Here is a 26,556-nt window from a genome sequence, read left to right as displayed (position 1 = left end):
TTCTGATGTCTTATATGCCCACGGATGTATATATTACCCCCTCATATTCGTATGACATATTCAATAATGAACTGGAAAATCTAGCCAATTCAATGAGGTTCTAGCCAGTGTAATAACAAGATATAAAAGCTGTCTAGATTGGAATAGAAGAAATAAAACTGTCTTTATTTGCAGAAATCATGGTTGTCTAGTAGAATATCCAAAATCTACAGAAAACTGAGTTTAGCAAAGTTGCAAGATATAAGATTAATATACAAAATTAATTATATTTCTGTGTACTAGCAATTAACAATCAGAAATGGAAAATTTTAAAGCAGTGTTATTTACAGTAGTATCAGAATGTGAAATATTAGGGATAATTCTGACCAAAAGAAAGCGCAAGCCTATATACTGAAAACTGTAAAACATTGCTGTGGTAAATTACAGAAGTCCTAAATAAATGGTGTATATACTGTGTCTCTGGATCATAAGACTGTATATTGTTTTTGTTTTTGTTTCTGTTTTTGTTTTGTTTTGAGATGGAGTCTTGCTCTGTTACCTAGGTCAGAGTGCAGTGTCATGATCTCAGCTCACTGCAACCTCCACCTCCGGAGTTCAAGCAATTCTCCTGCCTCAGCCTCCTGAGTAGCTGGGACTATAGGTGTGTGCCACCATGTCTGGCTAAAATTTTTAGTAGAGATGTGGTTTCACAATGTTGGCCAGGCTGGTGTCAAACTCCTGACCTCATGATCCAACAACCTCAGCTCCCCAAGGTGCTAGCATTACAGGCATGAGCCACTGCACCCGGCCTCTATATTGTTAAGATGCCAATTATCTTATATATTGGTAGTATCTAAAAATGTTAAACATACATCTAACATATAACCCAGCCATTCTATTCCTAGCCAAGAGAAATGAAAGCATATATCCACACAAAAATTTGCACATGAATGGCCATAGCAGCTTTCTTTGTAATAGCCCAAAACTGGGAATGAACCAAATGTCCATCAAAAACCGAATGGCTAAATAAATTCTAGTACATGTGTATAATGAAATATTAGTCTCAGTAAAAAAGAATTATATACATGCTTTAACATGAATGAATCTCAAAGTAATTTTACTGAGTAGGGAAAAAAACACACAAAAAAGGATACATGCTGTTTGGTTCCACTTACATAAAATTATAGAGATTTCAAAATGATCTGTAATGATAAAAAGCAAATCAAGGGTTTTCAGGAGATAAGAGTGCATGTGTAGAAAGGAATGCTTTCAAAGGAATAGGAAAAGCTTCTAGGGGTGGTGGATACATTATCTTAATAGTGGTGATGGTTTAATAGGTGTTATTTATTATGCCAGTTTATCAAATTATATATTTGAAATTTACTTCATGTCAATTATACTCAGTGAAATAGATATATAGAGATAAATATCTTATCTACATATATAAATTCATATGTTATATGAGTGGGAAGGAGGAGAGAGATGACACCAAAAGATAATTGGAGTTCATAAATTGGGAATAATAATAATTGTAGGTGGAGAAAGCAGGAAAGAAACATTCTAGGGAGAGACAACAGCATATACAAAGTTAGGAAGAACAGGATGTGCTTAAAGAATCAAAAAAGACCAGTATGGCTAAAGTTTGGTGAGCAAGGTATGGAGTGATACGGTTTCATGCTGTTGAGGTATACAATGACCACATCATGGAGGCTATTGAAGGACGTATTAAGGTAATTGAGCATTATCTAAACAGAGTAGACCTCACTGAGGTTTCAGCTCAGGAGAGACATTATCCAAGTTTACATTTTTAATGGATTCCCTCTGGCTTCAGTATAGTAAATGGATTGGAAGGGGATAAGACAAGATGCAGAAGACTAATAAGACTACTTATTGCAGTACTCCAGGCTATAGGTGTTCATGATTTGAACTAGACTGGTGACGTGTAAATGGAAAGAAGTGGATGGATTTAGGTACTATTTAGGAGGTGGCTTTAGTAGGACTTGATATTTGATTGGGAGACATGAGGGGGAGAGATATCAAGGGTAACTTCCAAATTTCTAACTTGCACAAGTTTCCAACTTAATACCTTGTGATGTCTGCCCATCACTGAAAAAGCAAATACTATAGGAGGCCTAAATTTTATGGGCAAGGTTATGACATTCAAGTGGCGATATTATGTCAGCAATTAAATATTCTCAGCTGGAGCTGAGGGAGGAGGTCAAATATGAATTTGAGAGTCATCAGTATATACATAATGTCTTAGTCAGAGCCCTGTTAGGAAGCAGATGGAATGCTCAATTGGAATTTTGAGGAAACTACCTACAGAAATGTAGACAGGGTTTAAAAAGTCAACAAAGGGTTCTGGGAAACCCAGAGACTATCAACGGTAGGAAGCCATTACTGTCCTTCGACCTGAAATGGTAAAGGGAAGAAATGATGTTACTAGAATCAAATTGAGATCAGGAACTGCTGGAAAAGAGGCATCTGACAGGAGCTATAGCTGAGAATAACCCAACCACTTATAGAATGCCAAAGACAGAAGGAAATGGGAGAAATAAATATATTACCTTTCTCTCCTCTCACTTTCTATATCCTAGTGGCACATCACTTTGACCAACCCCAACTGGAAGCCAGAGGGCAAGAGAATGCCAGCGATGCAGTACGTTGAAAGTCAGATTCCCAGGACAAGTTGCAAGATAGAGAAGGGGTGGTCAGTAGATCTGGGGAACAAATGAAAGAAAACAAACACAAATTTTGTTGAACGAACAATGGGAAGGAGGTCCAGAACCAAGCTGTGAGGAACTCTGACATTTAAAAGTCAGATAAAGGAGGAAAGAGACTGAAGGGAGTGATTATAATAGGTAAGAAAAGAAATGAATGTGGTGTCGTGGAGACTTAAGAAAATATTTCAAAAAGGAGAATGTCATCAACATATATAATAATCTCGAGAAACTGTGTTGGACACTTGTTTTATTAATTTTGGTTTTTATGGGATTTTTGTGTGTAGATCCTTTTTGTGTTTTTTTGCTACTCAACATCTTTATCCCATTTTTTTTATTTAAAAATCCCTCTTTTTGAGTTTTGGTGAAAGGCCACCGTTTACTACAGTAGCCAGAAGTTCCAACTTCTTACTTCCTTGTCACTTGAAACAAGGATGCATGCTCTGACCTAGGCCTGATCAGTTAGTTATATTCACCTTCAAATGGGGAGTTAGTGATACACAGAGGCAGGGACAGTGGAGAGTCTGTTCTGGTGGCAGTGGCAGTAACATCAACAGCTCCCAGTTTCCAGGGATGACGGTGGCGTCAGTAGTAGTGTTCAATGTCCAGCAGCAGATGTAGTACATGCTGTCGTTTTCAAATTCTGGCTTCCTGACATCACTTTAATTCTGCCCATTTTCCAAATCTGATTCTCCAGGTTTATCTGTGTTTATGTGAGCTACCAAATGTGTTTTCAATGTCTTTTCTGCCTTTATTATCCAGGATTAGTTTCTGGTATTTGCAAGTAAGGACTCTGACTAATATGTAGATCTAATAAAAGGAAGTGATGATCATGTATTTTAGTACATAGAGGTCATCAGTAACTTTAGCAAAGAATCTTGTCAGGTTGGGGGCAGGAATAGGATTGGAGTTCTTGAGGAGAGAGAGTGGACAGTGAGAAAATCACTGTCAATGGAGAAGTTTGGTTCTGAAGGAGAAAATAGGGCAATGACCAGAGAATAAATTTAAAGTAGAAAGTTATTTTTAAATATGAGAATCCTGACCACGTTTAAATGCTCATCAGAAGGACCTAGTAGATATGGAGAAGTGGAAGACACAGTCAAGAGAAGGGAAAATCTGAGTATGAATTAGACAACAAAACCTGCATATTCTAGCTCCACTTCCTAAGTTACTCTAATTGGGAACCATTTTTTAAAAAAACAGATTCTAAGCCATAGAACAGATTCTGTCCCTTTATGTATGACCGGTACAGAAAGTTCATTGCACTTTGAAAGAAACAAATGAATTACAGTAATGTTAAATACTGTTGCAGTATACCTCCTAGGGCCATGAAGTTGAATGGTAACTAATATTGCCATTAGCAAGCAATTAACTACCAGATCATAAGTCATCATCTGCTACTTTTTAGCATTTTCACAGAACAAGTTAGACGAATTTTACATGCATACTTAGAATATTAGGGTGTCGAGTGTTGAAATGTTTTGTATCCATCAAAACAAAAATAAAATAATTTTCTCTTGAGGATTCCTTTGTGAATCCAAGGTTTACACATGCTGTTGGTATTTATGCACATGGAAATATTTTCTATAAATGTCTCTGCTCTCTGTAGAATATTTTATATGGAATTAGAATTATAATGTTTTTTAAGGAATCATTCTGTTGTTCAGTGAAATAAGGTGGCAATGGCTAACTGGGCATTAGGGAAAGTGATTTCTAAGAGAAGTATTTCTCAAACCTACTGTGGAAATAGAAAAACTACTTAAGAGGAAATAAGGCCATTTCTAAATACTAGCAAGTTCCTTGGAGTATTTTCAACTGAGGATAAGGACATCTTTCCATTGGTCTTTTTTTGTTTTTTTTTTTAATCACGGCACCATGGTGTTCCTTGGCTTACCTTTAAAGACTGCTGGGTTTTTCCACTGAGAAAAATATTTATTCTGGGATTTTTAGCATTATGCAACTGCCTGATTTTCCTAAACAATGTTCTGTTCTTTCTTTCTTTCTTTCTTTTTTTTTTTTTTGGAATGTGGCCAAGGAATTAAAGAATTCTTGGCATATTCACTCTGCAGTTTCGATGTTTTTTCAAGATCATGTGACTGTAACTGAAGGACAGTATTGGGGAGGCTCACCGTTGCCTGTGTGAATTTCCTTCTGTACAAATGAGTGTTTTGAGGCCAGTCAACTTAGCACATCTGTAGTAAATGAGTCTACCATGCTGTTTTCTTCGAGTTGGACTTCTGTACAAGCATAGTACCTCAATCATTTAGAAAAAAGCAAAACAACTTTTCCTTGCAAAGATCATAAATCCATTTATCACCAAAAGGAATGCTTACCAATCTTTTTATTTTTTTATTGCTGTAACTAATAAAACTGGTCATTGGAAAAGAGGGAAAGAAATAAAACTAACGACTTGACTTAGGACAAATCAAGGCCTTTCAATCTTGACTTTGCAGTTTGCCAGGTGAACATAAGCATAAGTGTTGTCTAAAATGAGTTTCTTGTCTTAAAGGAACATTGAAAATCCTGAATTTTCCATTTGTGGATTATGTCCAGTATAAGGAGGAAAAACACACTTCATCAGCACCTTTGTAGTAGGACCACCATCGAAGCTTCTATTAGGAAATCCAGCCACCCTGCCACCCATCTGGGCTGTGTGTTCTCACAGGCTAGTCGCACGAAAGAAACTTTTCTTTCTAAGAAGGTACATTTTTTTCTTCACAGTATTATGGAGAAAGTGACCTACCTTCTTTGTCCAGACCTACATTTAGCAAATCCTGTCATCTCATTATTAAGAGGTTGATTATTCAGTTATGGCTTATCCTGATTGCTGCTTTTTCCCTCCCCTGCCAACCCCCATCCTGCCGCTTGTTTTGGCCCTTTTTCTACTCATTAGGAACTGTTCCAGAGCAACAAAGCTCAGTGTATTTGGCAGCATATCGGCAACAAAATGAAATTTCTGCTAAAGGATTTAACTTTCTTAGTTGAATTTTCCATGACTCCCAATCAGATAAAGTTCATACTTTTTTTTTTTTCAATAGAGACAGGGTCTCTCTCTGTCACCCAGGCTGGAGTATAGTGGTGTGATCTTAGCTCACTGCAGCCTTGAACACCTGGGCTCAAGTGATCCTCCTACCTCAGACTCCCAAGTAACTGGGACTACAGGCATGCACCACCACATTCCGCTCATTTATTGTTTTTTATTTTTGTAGAGATGAGGTCTCACCATCTTGCCCAGGCTAGCCTTGAACTCCTGAACTCAAGCAATTATCCCACCTCAGCCTCCCAAAGTGCTGGGATTATAGGCATGAGCCACCATGCTTGGTGGTTTATACTCTTTATGGAATAGTGTTTCTTCATGGTCTAGCCTCTGTTGACATTTCCAGACATTATTCTACCTTGCTTCTGATGTGTGCTGTGCATTTCAGTCATAATCACAGCTAACAGTTATTAAATGCTTACTGTATCCCAGGCACTGTTCTAGGTGCTAATGTGTATTAAGTGATTTAACTCTCACAAAACCTCCATGAAGTAGAGATAGCTGTTACATCCAGTTTACAGAAAAGGAAGCTGAGACCGAGAGAGACTAAATAACTTCCCCAGGTTCACATAGACAACAAGTAATCCAGTCAGAATTCAAACCAGGCATCTTCGTTTCAGAGCTATGCTTCATCAAGTATGCCTATTTACTTAGTCCCCAAAATTCTGTTAGTTCCCTCACTTTCTGGCCTTCGTGTAGTTTCTTTCCACTGCTTAGAAATCTCTTCCATTTTTCCCTCTAACTTTATGGTGATCTTTTAGGACTTAATTGAACTATTACCTCCTTCAATCACTTTTCTAGTCGGAGTTGAGCTTGTCTGCTCTGAGCTTTTGGATGCTCAGTACACTGCCTCCATCAGAGCATGGATGTTATCTTCCTTTCTTTCTGTCCCAAGAGTCCTGTAGAATCACCTAGCACCATGTCAGGCCCATAGGGGAAGATCAATAAACATTTGGGAATTGAATGTTCTTTTTCCTTTTTTTTTTTTTTTTTTTTTGACAGAGTCTCACTCTGTCGCCCAGGCTGGAGTGCAGTGGCGCAATCTCAGCTCACTGCCACCTCCACCTCCCTGGTTCACACCATTCTCCTGCCTCAGCCTTCCTAGTAACTGGGACTACAGACACCTGCCACCATGCCTGGCTAATTTTTTTTTTGTATTTTTAGTAGAGACGGGGTTTCACTATGTTACCCAGGATGGTCTTGATTTCCTGACCTCATGATCCACCCACCTCAGCCTCCCGAAGTACTGGGATTACAGGCGTGTGCCCCCGCGCCCGACTGGGAATTGAATGTTCTTTGCATAGTTGTTAGGATCTTGGAGACCTGGGTTTAAAATCTAAATGCGATAGCTATTTGACATCTTAAGCAGCAGTTATAAAATCAGTACAATAGTATTATACTTCATATGGTTTTTATAAGAATCAAATGAAATATTGTATGTAAAATGCATAGTACACTACATATATTTATTGGGTATCATCTTTTCATAATAAAAAATATAAATGATTAAGCCGACAAGCATTCATTCAAAAAATATTTGTTTAGTGCCTACTAAGAGCCACGAGTTAGGGAATATAGCAGTGAATAATGGGCAAAAGACTGCCCTCATGGAGTCTGGTGTATTCACAGGGTTGTGGGACAATCAAATAAGATAGTATGAGTAGATTATTTTTTATTTTTTAAATAAAAGGATAGACATTTATTTCTCCATAATGATGTGAACCCAGACATATCTAAGAGTCAAAGTATAGATGAAAACATCTTCTTTCAGTCCCTGTTAGTCCTGTGATTGGACGTTGAGACCTGGGTAAAGGAGATTTCATAAAATACCTTTATTTTGTCGAATATCATAGTGACATTTGCACTGTCTATTTTTTAGGACTGATAAACCATCAGTTGTAAATAATTTCTGTGAAGTAAAACAATGCCAAAATACCTGTATTCATTAAGGTTGACAAAGAGATTATATACTCTTGGGAATAGATGTGAGTCAAACAGACCTATCTTCACTACCTTATGACCTGCCTCAACTGTGCTCTCAGTTCCATAAGCTTTAATACGTTTAGAGATTCAGAACTAAAAGTACCTCCTAACTTTAGTATACAGCTCATTCATAAATCTTATTTCTAGCAACTGGCTACATTACTTATGATTGGCACTGCACGAAAATGTTATGAATGCTACATTATTTATATAAAATGTAGCCTTGCATATAATCACCTAATAATTACCATCCCACATATTTTTAAACACCAATCCTTTGCTAGGAGGGATATATTTAGTAAACCAAATAAAATGAGAAATTCTCCTTAAACAGAAGTGTTTTGAGTTGCTCAGAGTAAAGGAAGTAAAGTATTACTTACATAACTTCAGGGTTTGCTGGCTTAAGAAAAAAAAAATAGTACTTACATTGCCTAATAATCCAGGATATTATACTTATTTTTGTACTACAGAGAGTAAATTAATTTTAAATTAATTTTTCTGAGTATCTTCTCACATAGTTAGTAACTATACAAACATATAAACTATATATAAACTATATACACATAAGGTGCCTGACAGAAGAGAAAGGAAACAACATTTTTAGAAAAATGTTAAGGTAGTACTTTAAAGAAAAATATCAACTAATATGAAGTTCAGTGTCATTTTAAGTTTATCATTCTACTGCAAGAAATCAATAAAATTCATATTTGAAATATTTGTAATTTCACTTAGCATAATTTTAAATATAATATTTTTAGTTATTTTTAAAATGTAGATTTTTATCATTGCCTGGATTTAACAAATTTTATTTTTTAGTGCTTATTTTTAATATATTTGTTTCAATCCAAATGAGAATAAGACGGTTAAGCCAAGGAGCTGGGGAAATAACAGAGTGACACTTTCTTTGGTGTGTTTCACTATTATATACACATAAGTCATCATCATTCCAAAATTTGTCTCTGTATCTTTTTCCTATACATGGTGCATATAGCCCCATTTTCCTCCCCAGATCTTTCCATTCCATTCTAAAATGAAGGCAGACTTACACTAAAACGATTTCTTCCTTTCCCCAGAGGGAAGTCAAAGTGAAAAGCAATGCCTTCTTTCCTTAACTGACACCAGATCAAACAAAATAATGTAAACCATAATGCTATTCATTTCTGACAAATGGAATGCACTCAATAAAAGGCAACTCTTGTTGTTGTGGTTGATGTTGTTGTTGTCATTACTGATCCAAGTACTTGTTTCTTTAGAGTCCAAAGACTTAGGAAGCCATGGGTTTCAGTCCTGTCAAAACTGACAACACTTTCCTGCTGTTTTAAAACTTATTTCAGTAGGGAGACTGGCTCCTATCTGAGAATAAAGGAAGTCTCTGGTCATGTGGCATCATGTACTCTTATAATTATATTAATTTTTAATACACATGTAAACTGTTCATTGATTTTTGGCATCTCTGACCAAAGTTAATAATTATGGTTATATTTACTTTTTAAAATTTACCCAGAATGATTTACCATAGGTTGAATGGTTTTAGACAAATCATTTAAAAGACACTGGAAAGAATGCCTAGGGTTAGCATCTGTTTCTCTTGCAAACAAAATTAATCAGCCATCTGTGTATTCATAATAAGAAATGTTTGTTCTTTACTTGTAAGAAACATTGTTTGGAACTTTGAACAGAACACTCTGCTACCATCCTCCGATTTCTCTCTAAGAAACCAACAAGCGTAGTAAATGACTTGGAATATATTCATTCTACTGGGTTAAATATCTGATAGCACTGCAAGTAAAATGAAGTTGCTAGTTTACAGTTAGCCCTAATGACAAGTTTTGTGTTCCTTATTATTCTCAATCAAAAATACCTCTTGACTTCAGGAGTGTTCAGTAGTATCTGAATGTCCGTTGTCATGTATCACTCAAAAGATACATTTTTTATATTAGAAAATGAAGAACTTTGAAATTGCCTAGAATTATAAGTAAAGTGAGGCAAAGTGGTCCTATTTTATAATTAGGCAACTTTGAGGCATCTTAAAATCATCTAGGATAATCAGTTCTAATGATGCATCTCCCTACAATATCCATTACCTCTATAAAATATCTGGGGATAAGAGGCTCACAAACTTGCAAGACAACCTAATGCTTTTTTTAAAAAATTCTCACAGTGATCTACATCTATAACTTAACTTTTCAACTGGTTAAACGCTGAAGTAACTTTGTTTATTACTTTATTTTTTCCCCTGCTTACATGCCCTTTCTCTCATCTTGTATGTATGACTTTTTAAAATCTGCTCTCTCTTCAGGTTTCTTTAGGTCTTTTAACTATTTTTGTTTTTACTGGGGAGGGTGCTATTCATCAGAATTTTGTTTTTAAAATTTGCCTTTCCTGTAAAGTCATATCCCCATTAGAGACCTGGCCATTGGTATACACCTGTGTCTTCTCTGAACATTTTTGAAAGTTTGTATCCCAAAGTCTCAGATGAGTATCATTTGTATTGATGATCTCTAAAATGGCACCATCTTATGACTCCAGGGTTCTCATCATTCATGTGGAAAGTACACTACCAGATAATCTATCCCATAGGTATGGAACAGAAAGGCTCACGGAAAATTAAAACAAATATAAAAACACTTAGAAGCCAAGGGTAAGAAATGGGATAAGATAATACACTTAGGATGAGGCACAAGCAACTTAGAAGAACCACATCACCCACAGTATGGATCTCTTGCTCTCGCTCTCTCTCTCCCCTCTTTCCTTCCCTCCTCTTCTCTTTCTCTCTCTGTCTCTCTTTCTCCCTTTCTCTTTCCCTCTCTCTTCCTCCCTCTTCCTCCCTTTCTCCTTCTATGAGGATTTTGCCCTTGTAATGGTTCCTTTGACATATTGAGCCCCACTAACGCAGATAAATGGTGAGAGATAGTTGGGACAAAAAAGACTTAAAGGTCAAGCTGAGGAACATGAACCTATATCCTATATGTACCTCCCTGTAAGCACCCAGCATAGGGCATGAACCTAGTAGACACAAAATACATTATTTTAGTGAGTTTTGTGGCCATGAAGAAAATCTTCTTAGATAGGGTAATTTTTAAAATGTACTTAATTATCTTTTACTATAAGCAACAAAATAATAAAATATGTGATTACATAATTTGAAGAAAATATTATTTGAAAAAAAAAGGAAAAATGCTTTGGCACTAAATTCAAGATTGACTTTACTTTTTAAATACCATTCTCTCAACCAGGCCTTCCACAGAAATGACTGTAGTCTGTCTTAAGCCAAAACATCTCTCCCACCACATTTATAACTTTAAGGGCAATATCTTTGTATTATGATCGTGATCCAGCTTCTTCTCACTAATTTCTTTTCTGATTACCACTAAAGGTAACTTCCCCTCCTCAGAACCTCTCAGGTATTTACATTACATCTCTCTTCTCTGGAATTTTTTTTAAAACTTTTGCTGGCATTATAATTATTTATATAGTACATTCCATCACATTGCATTGTTTTGTTTTTCTTTTTCTTATTTATTTATTTGTTTATTTCTGAGACAGGGTCTCACTCTGTTGCCCAGGCTAGAGTGCAGTGGCATGATCATGGCTCACTGCATGCTCGAACTCCTGGGCTCAAGCGATTCTCTCACCTCAGCTTCCCAAGTAGCTGAGCCTACAGATGTTCACAATACCATGCCCTGGTAACTTTTCTTTCTTTTTTCTTTTTTCTTTTTTTTTTACAGATGGGGTGTCACTGTGTCACCCAGACTGGTCTCAAACTCCTGGGCTCAAGTAATCCTCCCACCTTAGCCTCTACCAAAGTGCTGGGGTTACAGGGATGAGCCACCACACCTGGTCTCATCTTTTTCATTTAATTTTAAGCTTCTTAAAAACAAGAACAATATTTTATTTATATCTATATTTTTAAAGGGTTTCCCATTGTACCTTCCTTATGCATAGATGATATTCAATAAATATTTGTTGAATACATGGAGAAACTATTGAATTACCAAATTTAATATCCTAAGAATAAACTCAGAAAGTAACAGTCATTCCTAGAAGAGAAGTCAACAAACTTTTTCTGTAAATATGAATACATATTTCTGTAAATATTCATATAAATATGAATAAATTTTAGTATTTTCAGGAAGCAAACTCAAGGGTATTGCTTGCGAACTTATGTAAGAAGAGAGAAATTGTTCACAAATTTTTTATTCATATAATTTAAATATAATTAAGTAAAAATTTTGTAATGCAAGACTGGTAATGAGAAAAGTGGCATGCTTTGTATAGAATAACACTTAGCTTATAAAATCTGCTTTCTCTGTGGGTTTCTTTAGGTTTTCAGCTGTTTTTATTTTATTGGGGAGGGTGCTATTCATCAGAATTTTGTTTTTAAAGCTTGCTTTTCCTGTAAAGCGAGCTTATTACAGTTCCCTGTTGTCAAAATTTTCTGCATTTGTTAATGCTGTTAATGTTGACCTGTAATGAGACTTTGCATATTTCACATATTTCGTCTTTGAAAATGAGAGATGCTGCCAAATGCTACAATTCATGAGCATATGATTTTGATTGAATATACTGATTGCTTGAAAAGAATATCCAGAATTCTATTAGGTTCTTCTCCTGATTTTGCCTTTTCGCATGTCATTTCCTTGTAGATTAATCATTTTCAATTGTAAGTTAGGTGGAAATTCCTCAAGTGCACAGTCACATGGATTTTGAATTATGGAAATTTATGGCATCTAGGTCTAAGATATGCTATTGAAACTATTTGAGTTCAGAAATCTACCCACCATAAGCTTTCCAAATTTATCCAGTAATTCTTTTTGTGATCCATAGCTGTCAGTTTTATTGCATCCTAGCAGAATCCACAGAAGATTGTACTGATTTAGTGTTTTTTTAACTTTTTTGAAAATATTCTCACTTGCAGTCGCCCCACAGACTATTTATACAATTCTTCCATCTCAGCATTCACTCCTTTTCAGACTCAGCACTGACTCCATGAATGAACAACTGAGCAGTATTGCTAATTTCAATTGACTCATCAAGAACCAACAGGCCATGCTGGTGGGGAGAGAAGAAAAAAAGAAAGAACCTTGTTTTTTAACTGATTGTTGATGCTGCACCAGTGTCCTCAACATTTCAAGCAGCTACTCTTGCCAAAAAGCTAACAATCTTAAATAAATGTATTTTTGCTATAGATTTAATTAAGTCATCAATAAGGGATTTTCCTTATTGGGCTAATGAATGAAGTGAACACTCAGAAACTTACCTCAGTTGCAGCCTCATTTTCATTTTGTTGTGAAGAGATCTGCTGTGAAAAAATACTCCATGTTACATTTTCTAATTTTTCTGACTGTTGCATTCCTGTGAGGTAGAAATATTATATTGTGTGCCTAGTCTGATAATGTTGATGTCTACTTTATAATTTTTAAGCATAGCTATAATAATATTACATAGTAAATGCAAGGCTTTGACATCTAATTTGATAAGAAAATAATTCATTTTCCATGGTGCCTTAAAAAAACACAATATTCGAAGTCCACTTTTCTCTTCTTGTTTTGATATGATAGCATGCACTGGTAATAAGTAAAATAAAGTGTCACAGTAATATATGTTCCACTTGAAACACTATCATATTATAACTGCATCACTGCAATTTGTAGTACACCAAGCAACAGTGCAAAGCAATGGAAGTGCCATATAAGATCTCTACCATGACACAAAATCCCTTCAAAAAAATCAATGAATCCAGGAGTTAGTTTTTTGGAAAAAAAAATAATGAAATAGATCGTTAGCTAGTCTAATAAAGAAGAAAAGATAGAAGAATCAAATAGACACAATAAAAATGATAAAGGAGATATCACCACTAACCCCACAAAAATGCAAACAACCATCAGAGAACGCTATAAACACCTCTATGCAAATAAACAGGACAATCAAGAAGAAATGGGCACATTCCTTGACACATACATCCTCCCAAGACTGAACCAGTTAAGAGTTGAATCCCTGAATAGACCAATAATGAGTTCTGAAATTGAGGCAGTAATAAATAGCCTACCAACCAAAAATAAACCCAGAACTAGATGAATTCATAGTTGAATTCTACAAGAGGTACAAAGAGGGGCTGGTACCATTTCTTCTGAAACCATGTCAAACAATTGAAAAGGAGAGACTCCTCCCTAACTCATTTTATGAGGCCAGCATCATGCTGATACCAAAACCTGGCAGAGATATAACAAAAAAAGAAAACTTAAGGCCAATATTCCTGATGAACATCAATGCAAAATCCTCAATAAAATACTAGCAAACCACATCCAGCAGTACATCAAAAAGCTTATCCACCATGCTCAAGTTGGCTTCACCCCTGGGATGCAAGGCTGGTTCAACACACACAAATCAATAAATGTAATTCATCACTTAAACAGAACTAAAAACAAAAACCACATGATTATCTCAGTAGATGCAGAAAAGGCCTTCAATAAAATTCAACATCCCCTCATATTAAAAACTCTCAATAAACTAGGCATTGACAAAACATACCTCAAAATAATAAGAGCCTTTTATGACAAACCCACAGCTCATATCATACTGAATGGGCAAAAGCTGGAAGCATTCCCCTTGAAAACTGGCACAAGGCAAGGATACCCCCTCTCATCCCTCCTATTCAACACAGTATTGGAAGTTCTGTCCAGGGCAAACAGGCAAGAGAAAGGGTATTCAAATAGGAAGAGAGGAAATCAAATTGTCTCTGTTTGCAGATGACATGATCCTATATCTAGAAGACCCTTTCTTCTCAGCCCAAAAGCTTCTTAAGCTGATAAGCAACTTCAGCAAAGTCTCAGGATACAAAATCAATGTTCAGAAACCACAAGCATTCCCACACACCAACAGCAGACAAGCAGAGAACCAAATCATGGGTGAACTCCCATTCACAATTGCTACAAAGAGAATAAAATACCTAGGAATATAGCTAACAAGGGAAATAAAGGCCTTTTTCAAGGAGAACTACAAAACACTGCTCAAGGAAATCAGAGAGGACACAAATGGAAAAACATTCCATGCTCGTGCATAGGAAGAATTAATATCGTGAAAATGACCATACTGCCCAAACTAATTTATATATTCAATACTATTCCCATAAAACTACCATTAACATTCTTCAAAGAATTAGAAATAACTATTTTTTAAAGTTCATATGTAGCCAAAAAAAAGAGCCCATATAGCTAAGACAATCTGAAGCAAAAAGAACAAATCTGGAAGCATCACTCTGCCTGACTTCAAACTATATTACAAAGCTACAATAACCAAAGCAGCATGGTACTGATACAAAAACAGACACATAGACCAATGGACCAGAATAGAGAACTCAGAGATAAGACCACACACCTACAACCATCTGATCTTTGACAAGCCTGACAAAAACAAGCAATGTGGAAAGGATTCCCTCTTTAATAAATGGTGCTGGGAGAACTGGCTAGCCATATGCAGAAAATTGAAACTGGACCCTTTCCTTATACCTTATACAAAGATTAACTCATGATGGATTAAAGACTTAAATGTAAAACCCAAAACTGTAAAAATCCTAGAAGAAAATCTAGGCAATACCATTCAGGACATAGGCTGGGCAATGACTTCATGATGAAAACATCAAAAGCAATTACAGCAAAAGCAAAAATTGACAAATGGGATCTAATTAAACTAAAGAGCTTCTGCACAGCAAAAGAAACTATCATCAGAGTGAACAGACAACCTACAGAAGGGGAGAAAATGTTTTGCAATCTATCCATCTGACAAATATCTAATATCCAGAATCTACAAGTAGCTTAAGCAAATATACAAGTAAAAAACAACTGCATTAAAAAGTGGGCAAAGGGCTGGGCATGGTGGCTCACGCCTATAATCCCAGCACTTTGGGAGGCCGAGACGGGTGGATGATGAGGTCAGGAGATTGAGACCATCCTGGCTAACACCATGAAACCCTGTCTCTACTAAAAACACAAATTAGCTGGGCATAGTGGCGGGCGCCTGTAGTCCCAGCTACTTGGGAAGCTGAGGCAGGAGAATGGCGTGAACCCGGGAGGCGGAGCTTGCAATGAGCCGAGATCGCGCCCCTCCCCTCCAGCCTGGGCGACTGAGTGAGAATCCATCTCCAAAAAAATTAAATTAAATTAAAGTAAATTAAATTAAAAAATAAAAAGTGGGCGGACATGAACAGACACTTCATAAAAGAAGACCTTCATGCAGCCAACAAACGTATCAAAAAATAGCTCAACATCATTGATTATTAGAGAAATGCAAATCAAAACCACAATGAGATACTATCTCACACCAGTCAGAATGGCAATTATTAAAAAGTCAGGAAACAACAGATACTTGCGAGGCTGCAGAGAAATAGGAGCATTTTACACTGTTGGTGAGAATGTAAATTAGTCCAACCATTGTGGAAGATAGTGTGGTGATTCCTTGAAGACCGTGAGGAACCAAAGTCCAGGAATACCAGAAATACCGTTTTACCCAGCAGTCCCATTACTGGGTATATACCCAAAGCAATATATATCATTCTGTTATAAAGATACATGCACGTGTATGTTCATTGCAGCACTATTCACAATAGCAAAGGCATGGAATCAACCCAGATGCCCATCAATGATAGACTGGGTAAAGAAAATGTGGTACATATATAGCATGGAATACTATGTAGCCATAAAAAGGAATGAGATCATGTCCTTTGCAGGGATATGGATGGAGCTGGAAGCCATTATCCTCAGCAAACTAATGCAGAAACAGAAAATCAAACATCTCATGTTCTCATAAGTGGGAGCTGAACAATGTGAACACATGGACACAGGGAGGGGAACAACATCCACTGGGGCCTGTTGGTGGAGGTGGGACAGAGCGGGATGGAGAGCATTAGGAAAAATAGCTAATGCATGCTGGGCTTCCTAGGCAATGGGTTGATAGCTGGAGCAAATCACCATGGCACACGTTTACCTACGTAACAAACCTGCACATCCTGCACATGTACCCTGGAACTTAAAATGAAATTTAAAAAAACTCTGTCATAACTACTCAGCTCTGCTATTGTTGTGCAAATGCAGCCCTAAATAGTATGTAAATGAATGAGCATGACTGTCCAGTAAAACTTTATATATACTGAAATTTTAATTTCATAGAATTTTCCATGTCTTTAAATATTATTCTTCTTTTCAATGTTTAAAAATGTAAAAACTGTTCTTAGTTCATGAGTTCTACAAAAACAGGTGATGGATTGAATTTAGTTTGCAAAGTATAGTTTGCCAACCTGATTTAGGATTTGGTTTTAAGGATATACTGTTTGCTTGCTTAACTTTATTTCCAGTTAAACTATTTTTAGCAAATTTTCTGGAATCATGTGTGGTTGAGGAATAGAATTTTCTTCTTAAGGAGACTTTCATCAGTTATTAGAGTTGTCATGTACACCACAGTATAATGCAAAGGTTAAAACACAACAAACATACTTCATACCTAAGCTATGTAAGTAAGAAGGTAGTAGTGAACTTTGTATTGCTTCAGTGTTTTCATTTTAAAAAACCAAGATCATTGCATGAATGATAGAAATTTCAAGTGAGTGGTGAGTGTTCCTAAAATAGTATTTAAACATTTCATCTTTTAGGAAAGAAGCCCAGGATAACTCCTAGGCAGTATGTTAACAGCAGCCTTTCAGGACACAACTCTTCCTACATTTTATTGAGCCTCTAAGCTGACTTTTTAGAAGCTTTCCCAGTTTTCATTTCTTATCTGTGTTATTTAGGGCATCAGAGGCAGCCCAGGAAGAACAGGACTTGCTGGGGCTCCAGGTCCTCCAGGAGTAAAGGGTTCATCAGGCTTGCCAGGAAGCCCAGGAATTCAAGGCCCAAAGGTACTTTAATATTTTGTTCCAATGGGTGAGCAGTATTGGCCATCCTTTCTGGCCCTGAGTTCATTGGCTAGATCACAGGATGGTAAGATTAATAGTTTTTAATAGAATTTGGCTAATAGTAAAAGCACATTAGGAAAAGAGAAAGTATGTGGCTTTGACATATCCATCTCCCGTGATAGCCACAGTACCTGTAATTTGGCATAACAACTCTTTGACCCAGGACTAGTGATGCTTTACAAAATGCTACATCTTTGACTCATTTTGGTTCTTTTTCCTTCTCTGTCATCTATCTTCTTCTCCAAAACAGAGAAATCTTATTTACTTCCAGATAAATACTTTCTCAAATACAATTCATATTCCTCTGACTCAACCTAACCAACCAATTAATTAATCTGATAACTGTACAGACTGTTTCTTAGAGTTAATGTGACAGTAACTAAGTCTTACATTGCATTTATTGTGTGGAGTTTGTCACATGTCAATAGACTTTCCAGACAAAACCTCTTTTAGAAATATCTCATGCAGGATTGACCCAGACAACAGAAATTAGTCCAACATCTAAAGCTCTTTCATAAATGCCTAAGACTAAGACATTGGCACCTTTACCATTATTACCTCTTAATCTGATTTTCACAGTTCCACTTCTAAAGAATTTTCAGATTTCTGACCCATGTGGGTAAACTGAAAATCATGACCCACTTGCTTACTGTTTACAATATTAGTCTTCTGTTAATGTTTATACCATGAATATTCCTTTGTACTAAATCCAAAGCAGCTAAGCAAATGCTAAAGCCAGTAAAAGAAATAAAGATCCCTACCTTTTGGCTTGAATTTGCAATAAGAAGGATCCATATTTGTCAAGCCCCAAAGTTGTATAGCTTTGTTTCAAGACAGTGAGAGATAATTTGTTAATCTTAAAGAATCTTTGGCCAAAGTCTACCAAACATCATTTTTCATTAACCTATCTCTAAAGTCCACCTGATTCCTAAATTTACTTTTAGAAATGGTGTGAAAGATATTTCAACTCTCATTTCAAAAATAAAAATCAGTGAAAAAGACTTGACTTTTAAAACTTCAATAATGTTGATTAAGTGTGTACTTAAAGTGACTTTTAGGGGATAAAGACAGTTCATATCAAAGGAACCTAGGGAGACAGATAATGGAAATTTTTTATTGATGGAATTAAAAAGATAATCGTGGCTAAAACCAGAGTTTACACTTCGGGAGACTACTCTTTTTCTAGTATTAGATAGCTGAATCATCTCTGGATGGTAAGGAAAACACAGAAAAATGATATCAATTCAAAATACAAGTTCTGGCCAGGCACAGTGGCTCACACTTATAATTCTACCACTTTGGAAGGCCAGTGCAGGAGGATCACTTAAGGCTAGTAGTTCAAGACCAGCCTGGACTACACAGTGAGATCCTGTCTCTGCAAAAAATAAAAAATTAGCTAGGTGCAATGATGTGTGCCTGTAGTCCCAGTTACTCAGGAGACTGAGTTGGGAGGATCGCTTCAGCCCGGGGGTTTAAGGCTACACTAAGCCATGATCACACCACTGCACTACAGCCTGGGCAACAGAGCAAGACCCCATCTCTAATAAAAATAAAATAAATACATAAACAAAAATATAAGTTCCATCACATCTAAGCATACCCACACATACCACACCCTCACTATCCTCTCTCAAGTCTTACTATCCTCCTAGTTTTATAGGTTCCCCCTTCCCTCTTCTTTCCACACATCACCACAATCTCTGCAATTTCTGTTTCCCACTGCTGCACTTCTGGTTCATTGTAATTAAATACTACTTGTGTGGAAAATATTGGTGAACAAGATGAACATGCAAAATTTGATTTCCCCAGTGCCTTGTATTATGCCTAAGGATGGGCCTGTATTTGGGCTTCATTCAAAAGCCAATATGTTTATATGTTCTGAAGTGAATATCACTTTTCTATGTTCTATCCGTAGGGTGAACAAGGGCTACCTGGTCAACCTGGAATTCAAGGTACAAGAGGTCACCGAGGAGCACAAGGTGATCAAGGACCATGTGGAGAGCCTGGCCTGAAAGGGCAGCCTGTATGTACCACCTCAGAAATTCACCAAGCACTTATTCTACAGAACAGGCTACCATTGTACAATAATTATTATCATGTCAATTCACTTTGCAGGGAGAATATGGTGTTCAAGGTTTGACAGGTTTCCAAGGATTCCCAGGCCCTAAAGTATGTTTATATACTTTCTTCTAGTCTTCTAACTATCTAGAAATAAAAGAGCTGTTGAAATATCAATACGGTCTCTAACTTGAGCTTTTTTAAATGTGTAAAATTTCAGTAGGTACATATTTATATATTCGAGTTTTGAATATGTCTGTTTTTAAAATTATGTAACTATACATTTTCCCAGAAATTTTAGTATATGATATGCTTTTGTTTTCTTTCATCCCTTTTACCAAGCAGTTTATTATGAAAATTTTCAAACATACAGCAATGTTGAGAAATTTTTATAGTAAATGCCTATACCCATTACCTAAATTTTACCATTAACATTTTATCCTACTGGCATTATCGTGCTTTTCCATCTATGTATCCCTCTCTCCCTTCGTTGGTGTATTTCTAAGTAAATTGTAGGCCTCAGCACACTTCTTTCTGAATACTTCAGCATGCGCAACAGTATTATATTCCATTTTTAAAAAAGCAATTCTTGATAGATTGATATAATTTTGTAAAATGTTCATATAGAGCTACGAATTTTATCTTTTTGTTTCTTATTGTATGTCTAGGGTCCTGAAGGGGATGCTGGCATTGTTGGGATATCAGGTCCTAAAGGTCCTATTGGACAGAGAGTAAGTGTCAAGTCATTCTGCCTACCCAGAAACTATAGTTCTTTGCTCACTGTAGGGCTTAAGAGCTCTAAATGTAATGTGCTACAAGTAAATAACTTAATAAAATGACTTTTAAGATAGAAACTCATAAGGGCACATGCAGAATTCAGTCTTTTGCAGTTCATATATTAGTTTGAGCAAGATACCTCATAGACCACCCATACTTCCCAGTCTTACTTAAAAAAAAAAAAAAAAAAAAAAAAAAGAAGAATCTTCAGAATTACTGTGAAGACTGGATAATGTATTTATTAACTCATGCCAGGAACAAAAACATACAGCAATTTCATGTTATAAGCATTAATACAACCAGAGACCACCTCCATGCACCACCTGGAAGAAGCTTGTGTATGACCAGAGCTCTTCAGACCAGACTGAAAATATTTCCCAATAGCTGTGTTTTCCCAGCTCAGGGGCAGGTATCCCAAGAGAGTGATGAGGAACCGCTTAAATAGTTGCAAAAAACAGGGTCTGAGGAACTCCAATTAGCAGTGAGTGCTTGTAATTGCAAATTGTAGAGAATATAAATAGGACAAATAAGCCACCAGTGGTTACTGATTATTGTTTTTAGTTTTTTGTTTTGTTTTATTTTAGTTTTTATTAACCAAAACTTTCTAATTGATGAGGTGTTCTATAAAACTGAAAAAAAAAGAAACTGAAGAGAAAAAAAATCAAAAACTTCAAGTAATGGTTTGGCTGTGGTAGTAGCATCTCTATGACTCATAGCAGCTGCAGGGGCAAGTGTAGAAAGAGCAGAGAAAGGAAGAAGGGAAGCAGTTCAGATGCAGGAGAAAGGTATCTTAAATGACTATTCAATGAAAGTCAAACTTTTAAAATCCTTCACTGCTTTCCTAACTCTTACAGTAAGTTGTTTTCAATAATGCAAAAAAGGCCAGACGCGGTGGCTCACACCTGTAATCTCAGCACTTTGGGAGGCCGAAGCGGGTGGATTGCTTGAGGTCAGGAGTTCGAGACCAGCCTGATAAATATGGTGAAACCCCGTCTCTAATAAAAATACAAAAAATTTAGCTGGGCGTGGTGGCACATGCCTGTAATCCCAGCTGCTCAGAAGGCTGAGGCAGGAGAATCACTTGAACCCAGGATGCGAAGGTTGCAGTGAGCTGACACCACTGCACTCCAGCCTGGGCAACAACAGACTCCGTCTCAATAAAAACAATCAAAACATAATGCAAAGAGGAGTATTGTCATAGTAATTGTTTAAAGACCTTTCTGAATATTTCTTCAACTATAAATGTATTAGCTATTTTCATGATTTCTGAAGAACCAAGGAAGCTGAAGTTTGTAGGAAAAAACTAAAATAGGCATTTTGTATTCACTGAGAAATTATAGACTCTGTTCCTACTTTGGGAGGAATTGATCAGAAATTCACCTTATTCAAGGTTATCCTCATAATCAAATAACAGCTTAAAGTTTTAAAAGCACTTTTCATATTTAATTCTCACAATGTCCCTATGAAGTAGATGTTCTTATTCCTGTTTTACAAATGAAGAACTGAAGTTTAGTTGGTCACATATGCTTCCCTCTGGTTCCTTACTGTACTTTTTCTCTATTTCACGCTTCATGTTACCCAAACATCTGCTCTTTCAACATCTGCACAGAAATTTATTCAAAACCTTGTTCATCATTCTATTCTTTTTTATATAGTTTTATTTGTTATATAATGACATACGTGTAAAATGCATCATTGAAGTTATCACCACATAAAAATCATAATGCTAATTCATCAGTTTTTTAGAAATTATACAGATGTAACTCTCCTGATAGGAGACTTTAATAATATGCAAAATTGAGTCACATACTGTTAACCAAGATTATTATAGTTTATGCTAATGCTATAAGATTTTATATTAAAAAGGATAATTATGTAGACATGGCTCTTTTACCATTGTACAAAAGATTCTCTGGAGTTGTTTTTTTTTTTAATTACACTAACAGTGAGACTGTTTTTCTTTTACTTCAACAGGGAAACACTGGTCCCCTTGGCAGAGAAGGTATAATAGGCCCAACAGGTAGAACTGTAAGTTTATCATAATATAAGTCTTTTGTACTCTTTTTTTTCTTTAATCCTGTTTCTAGAATAATCTACAAAGAATTAGGGTATTTGAGAAGCAATTGGAAAAAATAGACATACATTTTCTTCTGGAAGATGATTTCTGAGAAGTTAGGGACCATATGTGTAATGAAGACAGTGTAAGTAAGTAGGTAGGCATTTATAATTGGAGTTAAGAAAAGAAAATAGAACTGAGTCAGGAAGGGGAGAGCGTCATAAACACTTGAGCAATAAAAATAAATTATTCTTCTGAAGGAAAGAACATAGATAGCAAAAGGTGTGCAGACATCCAAGATTTGAGTTTTTGGAAGTACCCACTATAAAGGAAGGAAAGAATCGTTCGAGAGAATAGCTTTCAAGAAAGGAGTAGTCAACAGTAATCTTTGAGAGAATAAGTTGCAGTAGAAGATAGAGTACAGGTTACAATGATGAAGGAAGTAGAGGAAAATATTTAATAATAATGTTCCTTAAATTCTTACAACAAACTTTTGCAGTAGATATTATTTTCATTTAACAGATGAGGAAACAGATGAGGTTTATGGATTCGTCTAGTCATTCAAGGTGATAGACCTGGTGAATTACATAGCTAGTGTTTCTTACTTCAAGACCAGCGCTCTTTCCACTCCATTCAAGCTGTGTCTGGAGAGGAAATTGAGATATTACATGCCAGTGCCTTAAGAAATTTGGCTATGAAATAAAACAGAGAAATGAGACAATGATTGGGCAAGTGATGTTGGGAAAGTTTTCCAACACTGATAATAGTATTAACAAACAAGGAGGACAGTAGAAAGGGTCAAACTGAGACTTAGAGAGGAAAGATTCATTCTATCTAGGGAATTGATATTTTGAATTATTTGGAAGTTATTTATAGACACAGACAATTAAAAAATATAAAAATAGAATGCTTCAAATGTTTAATACCACTATTCTCTTTGATAAATTTAGAGAAGAAACCACCAAAGTTACTGGATATGTAAACAAAAGAAGTAAAATGTATAACTCAGTATTTCTGTAGACTTTCAACATTTGCCACTCAGAGCTATATAAGATTGTAAGTGGGAGAATTCTCATATTTCAGTGAGTGGTTCTTCAGCAAGCTAAGGGACACATACTGTTCTGATTACAGAATGATTGTTCCCCTCTGTCAAAACTATGATGTATTAATTGGTTAAGGAAAATGTAATTTTAAAATTACTTAATTAAAATATCTTACTGTGTTTTGTTTATAGATAGTTCTTAAAGACCCTTATAGTATTCAGCATGTACACCAATTTTTCCATATTAAGTTTTTTCCATTCTGAGAAGAAAAGTTCATTATGAAAGAATAAACATTTGAGATTGGAGAAAACATTGTGAAAAAAAATACCAGTGAGGGGTGACGGGCTTGCTTTTCTGATAAGAAAACAATACTACAAAGTCATTGTAAATGAAACTATATAGTAGTACAAAGAAATAAACAGATTGGTGTAACAGACTGAAGCCCAGAATTTGATCTTAAGTATATATAGGAATTTACTTATAACAAAAATGGCATATAATTGAGGAAGAATTGGCTGCAAATAATAGGAACCCTGAACCAAACTACTTTTAGCAATAAGAAAATTTGTATCACGTTATAGGAAGGGCTTCAGAATTGGTTAATTTGGTGACTCAATTATCTTATCCAAGACCAGGTTCTTATGTCTTTCTTATATCTCTATGTCTCTACCCTGATATCCTGAATGTTGGCTTCATAATTAGGCGTATAGCAAGATGACTACAATTTCTCAAGAACCACATCCAGATATAATTATCCAAAGGAAAAAAGTGGCATAAAGTACTATCATGGCAAAAATAAGAATTTTTTTAGAAGTCTCCGATTACATTTTTTTCATATCTTTAGCATTCAGCCAGATGCTTACTCCTACGTCAGTGACAGGGAAGAGAGATGGAATTACTTTGAGTATCTTCCTGCTGTAAGAAATTGGAACACAGCCTGGGCAAGACAGTGAGACCCCCATCATAGAAAAATAAATTAGCTGTGTGTGGTGGTACATGCCTATAGCCCTAGCTACTTAGGCTAAGACGGGAGGATTGCTTGAGCCCAGGAGTTCCAGGCTACAGTGAGCTGATTGCACCCACTGCACTCAAACCTGGGCAAACAGAGTGAGACCCCATCTCTTTAAAAAAGAAAAAAAGAAGAAAGAAGAATTGGAATCCCATTTGCCAAAATTATTTTAATCCTAGATGAACTGTTAAAGACTTTAATGTAAAAAATAAAATAATAAAAAGCTTAGAAGAGGCCATGCACAGTGTCTCACCCTTGTAATCCCAGCACTTTGGGAGGCCGAGGTGGGCAGATCGCCTGAGGTCAGGAGTTCAAGACCAGCCTGGCCAACATGGTGAAACTTCATCTCTACTAAAAATACAAAATTAGCTGGGTGTGGTGATACATGCCTGTAATCCCAGCTACCTGGGAGGCTGAGGCAGGAGAATCTCTTGAAACTGGGAGACAGATGTTGCAGTGAGCCAAGATCATGCCATTGCACTCCAGCCTGGGCAATAAGCGTGAAACTCCATCTCAAAAAAAAAAAAAAAAAAATTGAAGAATAATCGAGAAAACTAACATGTAGCTTAAGGATTGGGGAGACCTATAAAAGAACAGAAAGTATATTTGAATACTTGAAAATGTTTTAAATTTTACATGGAAAAAAGATTCCATGAATAAAGTTTAAAAGTAATATCGATTGGGAAAAATATTTACAAAGCATATAACATATAACAGGTTAATATACAAAGAGTTCAATTGGGCACAGTAGTTCATGGCTGTATTACCAGCACTTTGGGAGGCTGAGGCTGGAAGATTGCTTGAGCACAGGAGTTTAGACCAGCCTTGGCAATATAGCGAGATCCCATCTCTACAAAAAAACTAAAACTGAGCCTGGTGTAGTGGCAGATGCATATAGTCCCAGCTACTCGAGAGGCTAAGGTGGGAGGACCACTTGATCCCAGGAAGTTGAGGCTGCAGGGAGCCATGATCGTGCCACTGCACTCCAGCCTAGGCAAAAGAAAAAAAAATATTTACCTATCTATTGATATGGATATGTGTGTGTATCTAGATAGAGATAGATGATAGATAGATAGATAGATAGATAGATAGATAGATAGATGTATATCTATCTTTCTAGATAGACATACACACACATATACGAAGAACTCTTATAGTTTGAAAAAGAAAGTTCAATAGAAAAATGAAAACTATTCCATCAAAAAAGTAGCCAGTGGAGAAAAAAAGAACAAATCCGAAAGACACTCACCTAACTTTAAATTAGAGATATGCAAATTAAAGTAAAATAAGATATTACACTTAACTTCTCAGAAGGGAATATAGGAGAAAACAGTATCATTGATCACTGGTAAAAATGTGAATTACACCCTTTATGGAAAGATTTGCTAAATATAGGGACATATTCTTTAACAAAACAGTTCTACTTTGAGGAATTTATCCCACAGGTATAAACACACCCAATACACTAATGAAATTTTGCAAAGACTTTTTTTTTTTTTACAATACTGCTTTTATTGGGGAAAAAAATTGAAATTATATGAATACTCATTTCTAAAGGAATTATTGGATAAGTTATAGGTTAGCCATTTCATGGAATATTATGCAGTTATTTAAAAGAATTTATTATATCTAGTTTGACTGACTCAGTTATTTCATGATGTATTAAGTGAGATGCATAGAAGAGTATATAATATGATCCCAATATTATAAAACACAAGCAATATTTCCCATACATCTATAAATGTATTTGTCAATATTTGATTAGAAAAAGGTATGAAAAGATACATACCAGGTTTTTAATACTGAGTAGGGAGTGGAAAATGGTGTATATGTATTTTTTAAGTGCTGTGTAGATATCTTAAAAATCAGGGTCCGGGCGCAGTGGCTCACTCCTGTAATCTCAGTGCTTTGGGAGGCTGAGGCGGGTGGATCACAAGGTCAGGAGATT

General features: G+C 36.0%; 1 protein-coding gene across 7 annotated transcripts in view; it reads left to right on the top strand.

Annotated features, from left to right (window-relative positions):
• The window catches only part of COL24A1 (collagen type XXIV alpha 1 chain), a 386,758-nt gene that overhangs the window by 321,840 nt on the left and 38,362 nt on the right, over positions 1-26,556 (top strand). For all 7 annotated transcript variants that reach the window (XM_031650448.1, XM_031650446.1, XM_021943525.2 and 4 more), the window contains 5 exons: positions 17,501-17,608; positions 19,581-19,688; positions 19,781-19,834; positions 20,392-20,454; positions 22,475-22,528. In XM_031650448.1, the coding sequence (XP_031506308.1) occupies positions 17,501-17,608; positions 19,581-19,688; positions 19,781-19,834; positions 20,392-20,454; positions 22,475-22,528 (387 nt within the window). The remainder of the gene's footprint in view (positions 1-17,500; positions 17,609-19,580; positions 19,689-19,780; positions 19,835-20,391; positions 20,455-22,474; positions 22,529-26,556) is intronic.

The sequence above is a fragment of the Papio anubis genome, chromosome 1 (genome assembly GCF_008728515.1).
Source record: "Papio anubis isolate 15944 chromosome 1, Panubis1.0, whole genome shotgun sequence".
NCBI classification, from domain to species: Eukaryota; Metazoa; Chordata; class Mammalia; order Primates; family Cercopithecidae; genus Papio; species Papio anubis.
The sequence above is the reverse complement of the archived record's forward strand: the minus strand, read 5'-3'. Positions and strand labels throughout refer to the sequence as shown.